Here is a 10,145-nt window from a genome sequence, read left to right on the forward strand (position 1 = left end):
ACTTTCAGACATAAGGCTTTTTCACCCTTCCCTCTGCTATTTACCCAATGAAAAAAAAGCATGTAAGTACATAGATCCAAGTCTCACGCTCAGGGAAAAAAAATATATATAGCAACATAAAACAGAAAACTAGCTGATGTGTAAAAGAAAAGTCATGGCAGGGTGTTGCTCAGTAGCAAGAAAGATGAAAGAGAATTTTTTTTTGCCTCATTAAAAGGAAAGCCCCTGAAAACCACAGCTTTTCCTAACTGCAATCCACACACATACACACACACACACACAGAGTACTTGTCACCACTGTACCCCCTTCTTCCTCTCCACAACGTGTCCTGCACGTTAATGTCTTTGGGTCTATTCGGACGCTTGATCTTTGCTGGCCACTTTTGTAATTACATCAATATTATTTCTCTAAGCTTAGAAAGGAACCTTGGAAAGGAACAGCTGTAACCTGTCTACTCACAGGAGCACTCCGGTTTTCATCTAGAGATGAGCAAAAAGGGGGTTTTGTTATTCAGCCTGGTCAAGCAGTTACTTTTCCACGAAGGAACATCTTAAGTGTTTCCCACCATAGGGGGAAGAGAAGGAGAACCGCACAAGGGTGCGTTTCCATGGAAGCATCAATTCTGACGCTCGGGTAACTGCTGATACGGCTTCTCAAGTGGCGCACTTCCCAGCGCATGCAAGCACGCCGGCAGGGCTAGGTGCTGCTGCAGCGGAGGTCAGCTTGCAGCAGTCGATCTCTTCCAGCCAACAGACCCTTTGCCCCACATGAATTAAAAACTTGCATCCTACCAAAATAATGAAAGCCATCTAATGTACAACACGCCTTTAAAAGTTGTAAGGACAGTTGGTGCTTTGGGATTTCCAATTCCCCTAAACACTCTTTTCTCCTGTTCTTTAAACACCTTTCCATGCTTTCTTAGCATTTATTTCACTCAGGTCAAAACGACTGTCCTGCAGCTGCACTGAAATGTATGTTTGTTTCTTGTTCCACAGGGGAACAGGGAAGACATGGGGAAGTTTTTGGAGAAACTGGTGGTGAAAAACCTGTACTGAATTAATATTATCAAAATATTTCATTTGCTCATGATTGAAGCTGATTTTTTTGGATAATGTTTTGAAATATTTGTTGACAAAACTCACCAAGTCTGTTTTACAAATGACATTTCAATGTGCAGTTGGATAAAAATAATTCCCTTAATGCAAAAATGAATTTAAACTTTTATTTCCAAAAGAGGGCAAAGCGTTGAGCCAACCGGTGAAATTTTGAGACTCAAAACATTAGGGATGATTTAACCAGGTCTAGTTAGCACACCTAGACTTCTTAAGCATTAAAGAAGAAAATACGACCACATAAAACTAAAAATCTCTCTATGAAGGCAAATTGTTCCTGCCAAAAATCACAAGGTGTACCAATTACTCAAAAATAAAGCCACTTAAAGGTGCTGAGGAAGCAGCTCTCCTTGTGTTTTGCAACCAACATCATCACTACGTTACACCCCTGGGGCAGGCTACTGAAGGTAAAGGCGATGTTAATTTACAACACTCTCGACTCCTATCAACATCCCTTGTCTCGCTTTAATTTGTTTACCATGCAAGCGCATTCCCATACTATCTTGCTGGCTGAGCATTGCCCATCAGCTGCCCACGCTGATTTTCTCCAGACAGGGGTTGTTACCGCAGCTGCCGGATCTTTCAGCTGCAGCTGGACCACTGTCCAGACATTTAGTTGTTCTCTTTAGAGACATCTCCCAGAAGAGCACTGGCAAACCACTCTCCCCCCGCATTGGATTGATTCAAAAACAGCAGATAAATTTTGCTTCCTTTTTTTTCCCACCCAACATGTGAGCCACATCCCTATGGAGCAAACAGGCCTTACAGAAGGTTAGTGGCACTTTCCACTATGGGCAACGTAGCCAAATAGACCAGTAAAAGCTTTCAGCAGGCAATGGGAACGGTGTGATTCTTCAGAAAGGAAAATAAGCCTGTTCGTTGCTTGGACAGCAATTCAAAATTGCATTTTCTTCCATCCCAGAAATACTTCATTCACTTGAATGCTACTTCTTTTTATTATGGAACTTGTACCAGCTGCCAAAATGGGTACACATGAAACTACTGTAACTCCTGTAATAATCTGTTATATAGGATACACTAATTTGACTGGTACGTATGAGTAAAATTACAGTGGGGTTTCCAGCTGGAAGGGATCGCAAGTGAGCAGTTTATCATTTAAATGTATTGGGAGTAATTCAATCACAGGAGGCTGTGACTACAACGCAGAGAAGAATAATAACCAGCAACACAATGGCCCCTAACTAAAGCAAAACAGTTTCCAGCCCTTTCAGATGGAAAACAAAGAGTAAAACAAGTCACAAACAAAAACCTCTCCACACAGGTAGGAAAGCTCAACAATGGAGTCAAGGGGAAATAAGGGATGATATCTGCATCGGGCTCAACGGCATCCTTCCTCCCAGGCAAGTACGAGGTTTTTACCCACTCCCTGCTGCAGCAACTATGGGTATATGATTATAACACACAAAAGCAGAGAAATGCTTTCTTCTGCTGAAGGACCCTCTGGGAGACACATAGCCTGCGGTTTGATCACATTCTTCATTTGGGATTTCTACTTTTCTCCTGTCCTCACTCAGATCATCAACACTCCCATGCTCCCAGAATGAGAGAGAAGGTCCTTCCTTCCAAAATTTTTAGTTAAGCTCATTTCATCCGTTCGGTACTGTGCCTCTCTCTTACTCTCCCTACAGAAATGCAGCATCCCTCCAGAACTGGGTCAGGAAAGCCTTAATGTGCGGGGCTGCAGGGAGAGTTTAAAGAGAGAAAGCAAGGGAAGAAATAAAAAATTTAAAAAAAAAATACCACTCCCCCCCCGACAAATCCAATGTCAGCAAGGAGGCAGAGATGACCATGTTCTGTATCACTTAAAGTTTGCAAAGGGTAATGTACTAACAACTGCTATTTCTAAATGTATTTGCAGGCAGGGAACCCATAGCATCAAGATGTGTAATAACGCTCTGTTTTCCACACGAAAGGGAGTCCGTCCTTAAACAGGAGTGTGCCCCTACCATGAAACTGCTGGAAAAAGTAATCAGTCACAAATAATAGTCATAAAACCATTTTGATACTTAGCATTCCTCCATGGACAATATCATTATACATGGCTTAAATAAATCCCTCTAGCACACAGTTGCATCTTTATCATTTTCCTTAAAGGAATCCCAGGTGATTTATTTTTTATTTCCCCTAAAATACATTTTATTTCATCTGCAAATTCAAGAAGCTGACTAGCTGAGAAAAGCCGAATTTAGAGTTGGTTGGGAAACTCCGAGACATTTCATTGCCTCAGAGATAAGTTTTCTACAAGATCCATCACTTTTTCTGGGGAAGATCTGCAAAAAGGAGGCGGGGGGCATGGAGATCACCAGGTTAATAGCTGCTCACATACCCCTGAGCTTTTCAGAACTTTACCAGAAAAATGTAATTTACATTGCAAAGCCATGTTGTATGCAATGCTGTAACCCCAGACACCCAACTCATGTGCAACCAAGCTAATTAACACAAGTCTGCAAACTGCACCAGAAATCACAGCAGTGACTTGGGTATTAAAACCAAGACTAAGCACAGACCCAGAGTGGACTTTTTTCCCGTTTTTTTAAGCACATCACTAATGAAGACTGCTTCATTCATTAGGCACTGATGTTAACAGTGACATTTTTCTGTTCTGGATGAAGTCTGTTCCAGTCCATCTGACTGATGCCTTTAGCACTGACTGACCGAAGCTACATTACCTCAGAGACCTTGGGCAGTGGGTATCGGCCAAGCATCACCCTCCCCGCAGGCAGAGCTACTGGGTGGGCTCTCCCTGCAGCCCCTGGGATCAGAGTAGGTACGGTTTGAAAAAGGCGGGGGGGAAGAAACACTTCCACTGTTTTCTGACTAGTGGGTAGTCTATTGCAAGATACAGATTGCAAGTGACAGTGTAAAACGGGTGTTTATGGGCACCGTCACAGGCCTGTGAGAAGGAAGAAGGGAGCCTGAACCAAATCTGACAGGTGCACCGGTAGGATGAAGATCCAGAAACTCTTCGCCTTTGTTGTAATTAGAGCCACACACACATAGAGTGTCTCTTCCGCAAAACACCCTGGGAGACAGGAGCACAGCTATTTCAGCGACAATCCCAGTGACGAGAGGGGTCAGCTCTTTCTAAAAGCATCAGTAAACCAAGGAACCAATAATTTAGACTCTCAATCAAAAATTGTACCCTATCGCTACCGCTTGCAGCCCCCCAACCCCCAGAGCAGCATCACTCAGATGACGCAGGAAAGGAAAGCAAAAAGGCTCTTGGAGCAAAAGGTTTTAAAGAGAAATCATAATGTGGTTTAGGTCTGCTACAGGGCTGGTGCTTTAGAATTTGGGGTTCAAGTGCTGCTGCTTCTCCAAACCAACAAAATAAGTGTTGGGCAGGATGGGCATGATGGGCAGGGTGCCAGCTAGCAGCTTCTTTAAAACACAGTTTCCAGAGGCATGCAGGGCTGAAGGTGTACTCTATAGCCATGGCAAAATTCTTCCAGAGATGTCTCTAAAGACATATGGCACTGCATTACTAGGACTGTTCAACAGATCGAGTAATTTTAAACACAGTGCTAGAGTTTGGAATGGTTTTTCAAGAAAAGCAAAATGAATGAATGAATGAACGAATGGGATGATTTTACAGGCAGTAAATAGATTATTTAATTCTAGGCAGCAATGCCACGTGCAGCCTTTAGAGAATAGCGAGCAACTTTATCTGAATGGAGGGATTTGTGGTTGTCTGTCTGTCCTACTCACCGGGCACCACTCCCTTGATGTCGCTTTCTGTGTTCATCCTGTTCTTGTGCGTGAACTGAAGGATCAGTTCCTTGGATGCCTCAAACTGCTGTGTAGCCATCAGCCACCGAAGGGACTCTGGGAAAATACTTCAAAGACGGAAAATACGTTAGGGTCGCTTTCTGTCAGAGGAAGAACTGATAGTGTTTAGCTGCTCATTTAACCGTTCATGAGCTACGTAATTATTTTCAAAAAGCAGAAGAATCACTTATGAAACAAATAAGAGGAAAAAAAGATTCAGAACGTGCAAACTAATGACATTTTCTTTTACACCGATTCACAAACTATCCTATCACCTAGAAATAGGACACATTAGAATTTTATAACGTATTAGAGGCGTTCTGCCCATTAATACAATTTTGAAAGAACTAGGAGAAGGAGGAAGCACTGCCTGCAACAGACATTTGCTGCCAAGCAGGGAATGAATGACATGTGCAGTTAACACATGGTAATTCAGACCAAAGAAGGAAAATAGGTGACAAAAGTGATTTGGATTCTCTTGTAGAGATGGAGAGAGGAAAGAGAAGAATTATTTTTCAGGATTATAATGGAACAGATTTTTTAAATTTTTAAACGTGTCAAAAATCTTCTCCCACATATGCAGACTTTAAGCCATTCTTTTATGCAGATCAGTATTGTATTTATACAGGTCAGTATGCTCCAGACAACATTCAGTTGTTGCTCTAGAAGTTCCCCCTAGTAAAGACAATATTTTGTTAGTTGAGTTGCCTTAAAAATAGACACAAGCACACAGAGTTACAAAATAAAAAAGTTTATTTTCCATCCGGTTGTTTCCTTCAAGTGCTGATATTCACCTGAGTCATTAACTTAACTGATCATTCTTCCTTTTTTTTCAGATGAATTTATTTTCATACAAAACCAAAAGAAATATGTAGATCTTAAAACAAACAAACAAACAAAAACTCCCATACTTTTAGAGATACGAAAACTTTCAGATCTGGCTCCAAGCATATTTTTCTTTGTTGTTCAGGCCTCATTTTCATTAATCTTTCAAAAGACCTTTCTAAGAACAAATTTAGCAACTACTTTTAACTTCAAATATATAATAAACCTAAAATTTCCTTCACAAAGCACTGATTTTTGCTGTGGATGGTGCCTCAGTTATTATACCTCCAAGCAGTGGACCAGGCAATTGCACCATTATGGTACTACCTTTTAAGGCTGAGGCAATTTGGAAGACAGTTTAGCGAAACCTCCGTCCTAGACAGAGAAAGTATTATTTTTTTTTAAGAAGAAAAAAGGAGAGAAGTCAGGCAGACTGCAATCCAAATGATATCAAATGATAACAGCCATGATGACAGCTATTCAGCTTGACAGCTTATTTACTACCACTGATGCTGCACAGATGCTTTGGCATATCTTCCTGCAGAAAGTCCTGTACTGCAAATGCAGGTTTTGAAAAATGAAGAATTCTCTGAATGCAAAATCTCCCTGCGCTTGGCTCCGGAGAGGGGATAGCCTCAGCCGCTAGCCTAAAAGCTGCACTTTTTGAACAGTCCGCTTACAGGTCCCAAATGACAAGCCCTGTGGGGAGCACCCTGCCCTAGGGAAGGAAGAGAGCCACAGGGACTGGCTTCGTGGGGACAAACGCTGTCTCTGCCTTCCAGCTCCTACAGGTTTCTCAAACTGGAAGTGCTGAAGCCTCACGTCTTTCAGCTGCTCCATTACTCAGGGCAAGCAGTGGGAGGTTCATTTAAGGATCTTTAAAAACTCCTGGGCTGCTCTGAACCCAGGTTATCAGGCACAGAAGGGGAAGTGCTGGCCGCCCCGTCTCTGTGCAAGTGCCCGAGCTCATTTCTGGAGCATGGACCTTGCTGCCAAGGGTCATTTGTATGCAACTACTGTTGCACCTTCTCTTGCCAAACCAAGCACCGTCATAAACTCAAAAGCCAAAAAACCGACCAACCCTCTGGCCCCTGTGGACTTCTGCACAGAAATTTGGTCACAACCTCGTTCTTCATCAACTGGCATGAAATACTATATATATATATATAAATGAAGCTGAGACAGCTTTCTGCCGAGGGTGGGCAGTCTCCCAGATCACCAGGCTGAGCTGACTGCGGACACCTGGTTGATAATCTTCTACCTCTTGCACCAGCGAGGAAAGGACCAGCATTTTGCAGTCAAAGAAAAGGTGGGTCGGTGGGTAGGGGGAAAAGTTCATCTCCTGTTACACAGCTGCTGCTTGGAAGAGGAGAGGGGGAAGACTGGGAGGGACATTGGGAAAAAAAGACCCTAAGCCCGAGAAATCCTACGAGCAGAGAAGAATCCTTGACAGACAGAAAAAGACTAGGCAGGTACCGCGCATAGCTGGAAGGAGAACTGTGATCCTATCCAAATGCAGAGCAAACCCATGCCCATGCAAAAGATGTAGTGTGTCAATTAGGAGTCTGCCCCAGGGCAACAAGCCCAGTTATTACAACTTCGTGTCTTGGTGAGGGTAAATCCTACCTAACAGCATCAGAAAAGAACTGGCCACCTCTTCCCAGTTCTTCAGTTTTGGTTAGAGTGAAGCAGGAATTTACTTCAGATTATTGATACCTTTGCTGATTTTCATGGCATGGTCCTGTCAGGAGCTTCCTGCATCCAAGGGAGAGGAAATAATGCCTCTGTATAACTGGAGATCCCCTTCCCTCGAGGCTCTAACACACACACACACACACACACACACTTTGAAAGGACCCTAACTTCTATTAACTTATTTTTATACGCTTGTCACCAACCCCTGTGCTCATGTCCAGCTTATGTGGGTGCCTCTCTGCCCTTCCAGAATGACCTGAGAGCTCAGCAAAGGCATCTGCTCTATTTGCAGGTGTCCCAGCCCACCAACCCATCCCTCCTAGACAAATCTGCTGCTTCCTCCTTTCCCCCAATCCATGCCCAGCTTCCTGCTCCGCTCAGCCACCCACCTCCTGGGGATGGTATAGCCTGCCATGTGCAGGCCGGGAGCAGAGCAAATCTATAGGTGGGAGAGGGCTAAGCCCCAGCACGGAGGGGCAAACAGCACTCTCACAGCAGGAGATGGAAGTAAATAGAGCAAGGAGGAAGGGGGGCGGGCAGCGCAGGGGCTATCGCAGCATCTGTTATTGAACTCACTGCTTTGGGTACACGATAGGGAATTAACAAGCAGCGCAGTTTTCCAGTTCTTCTTTTATTACAAATCAGTTTGATTTCTTCCTTCATCTGTAACATATGCTGAGGGTGCACACTCTATTCCCCAACACAATGCCGGGGGAAGAGGGGAGGAAAGGAAAGAGGTAATAAAACGGTAGCACTTTCCAGAGAATATGCAACAGATGGAAGAGAAAAACCTAAGAGAAAAGCGCATACAGTACTGGCAGTATAATTAAACAGGCATCCTAACCAGAGTCCACTTCTGCAAATGCAAAAACCCCGGGCGACGCAAATCCTGCTACGTTGGCTGTTACCACTATTTATCAAGCTGTCGTATCACACATTATATAAGAAGAGTCTATTTGCATGGTCTGCCTGTCCTGTCCAGCCAAAAAGCCACAAAGCTCTTGGAGATTAGGGAATAAATGTTAGCATTTCCTATTGCTTTCAATGTCACCGAGGGACGACCTCTCAACAGGAATGTACAACGCCCTGACCCAGCCACCTGGAAAACGTGCTACCTCCAGAAGACTGCTGAGGCATTACTGCTGTCCACGTCGTCTATCGCATTCATTAGGCGTCTTCATACCATCGTACTGTCCTTTTGGACACAAATATCTGTAAACATTATGTTTGATATTGGGTTCTATCCAGTGGTGGATATAATGCTTTCCAGCTGGCGGCATCCCAATAGGAGGTTTTGGTGTAGTCCTGCACGTGTGTGTGTTTGCATGCGTATAACATATGGCAGGTTTGGGAGAACAGTATCATACATTAACAAGAACACCCCAGCTTATTCATCATCAAGATTAACACTGACAAGATGAGACTATTTAGATGTTGTATGTTGGAAAACAGGTGGGGAAAAAAAAAGCCATTATCTTGTAAAGGACTTGTAACTTTTCCCGGTGTGCCGTGTTTCGTCCTCAGCCCAAGCTGCGGCATGCCTACCTCAGGGATAAGTGAAGAAATCCCTGCTGAGGGTTACCGCCATGAATGCAGGAGAAGTCTGTAAGGCCTCCACGCATTAATATAAAAATATATAACTGTTAAAAACTGTTACACACCGTAACAAGTTTTTACATGTTGCGACTTGTCAGGCATTACAACTGGCCGCTTGGCCCCCCATGGTACATAAACAACTTGGTTCTGCACAGTGTGGTGGCATTTTTTCCTCATTTTTCTTTCAGTGTACAGCAACTAAATATTTTAATCTTGTTAGCCTTATCTTTAAAACGAATGATCTCGCGTGTTCTTACTGTTATGGTTTTGTACAAGCCTCTGTTGTGTTATGCTGCCACTGCGTGTCACTATTAAGACAGAAGAACAAAGGAAGGTTTTTTTGGGAGGTTTATAGAGTCCTGGTGGGGATGGACTCGGCACCATCCCCAAGGTGAGAGCCACCCTACTTCTCTCAGCATAGCCATACGAATGCCGCAGTGCTGTCGGCGCAGCCGGCAGAGAGGAGCGGGAGTAGCCGGGAGGGGAGGATTCCTTGCGGGAACGATCCCGAGCCACTGCCCAGTGCAGACCAGCCACCCAGGCTTCGGCACAGCCTGTGCTAATTCGGGCAAAATCGAGCAGGCAGTCTAGTTCAGGGCTGGCTCCCTCACTCACACAAGCCGTCCAAGCGCGCTTGTTCAAGAGCTGACACGTTATTTTTAACCTAGCTTAGCTAACCCAGGCCAAAGAAACCAACAGTGACAGCCCAGAACCACAATACAGGTTTTAAGGGAAAATTTAGCTGTGCAGCCACAATCTGACAACAACTAGGCTGAGATGCATCCTCTCAAGAGCTGTTTTCATCTTTAAAGGGGAAGTAACAGCCAGAATAATAGCAAAGGACAACTTGCTGCTCAACAAAAGAGGACCATCTCCTGAGTTCTCACCATGTCGCAGCACATAACCTATGCGTGTGCTACAGCAAATGATAAAGTTGTTATTTCTTATTTCAAAGTCAAGTCTCTGCAAAAGGTGAGCGTAACAACAAAGGAAAAGGCTCATATGTATTGTGAAACACATACACTTCCAGGCAGCAAAGCACCGTCCAAGTCCAACATTAGGAGCTCAGTGTTGTCTCTGACCCGACAAGAGGAAGAAGTACTTACACCCAGTAAAGCAGCATCAGC

At 44.0% G+C, this 10,145-nt stretch overlaps 1 protein-coding gene across 1 annotated transcript in view; it reads right to left on the reverse strand.

Moving 5' to 3' along the window:
• SLC22A23 (solute carrier family 22, member 23) overlaps positions 1–10,145 on the reverse strand; it is an 87,803-nt gene that overhangs the window by 15,814 nt on the left and 61,844 nt on the right. Inside the window, exons 3-4 of the mRNA XM_009575722.1 lie at positions 10,125–10,145; positions 4,843–4,970 (exon numbers count right to left, since the gene is read on the reverse strand). The exon at positions 10,125–10,145 is cut by the window's right edge and continues 139 nt beyond it. Of these exons, the coding sequence (XP_009574017.1) occupies positions 4,843–4,970; positions 10,125–10,145 (149 nt within the window). The remainder of the gene's footprint in view (positions 1–4,842; positions 4,971–10,124) is intronic.

Source organism: Fulmarus glacialis, unplaced genomic scaffold (genome assembly GCF_000690835.1).
Source record: "Fulmarus glacialis isolate BGI_N327 unplaced genomic scaffold, ASM69083v1 scaffold18474, whole genome shotgun sequence".
In the NCBI taxonomy this organism is placed as follows: domain Eukaryota; kingdom Metazoa; phylum Chordata; class Aves; order Procellariiformes; family Procellariidae; genus Fulmarus; species Fulmarus glacialis.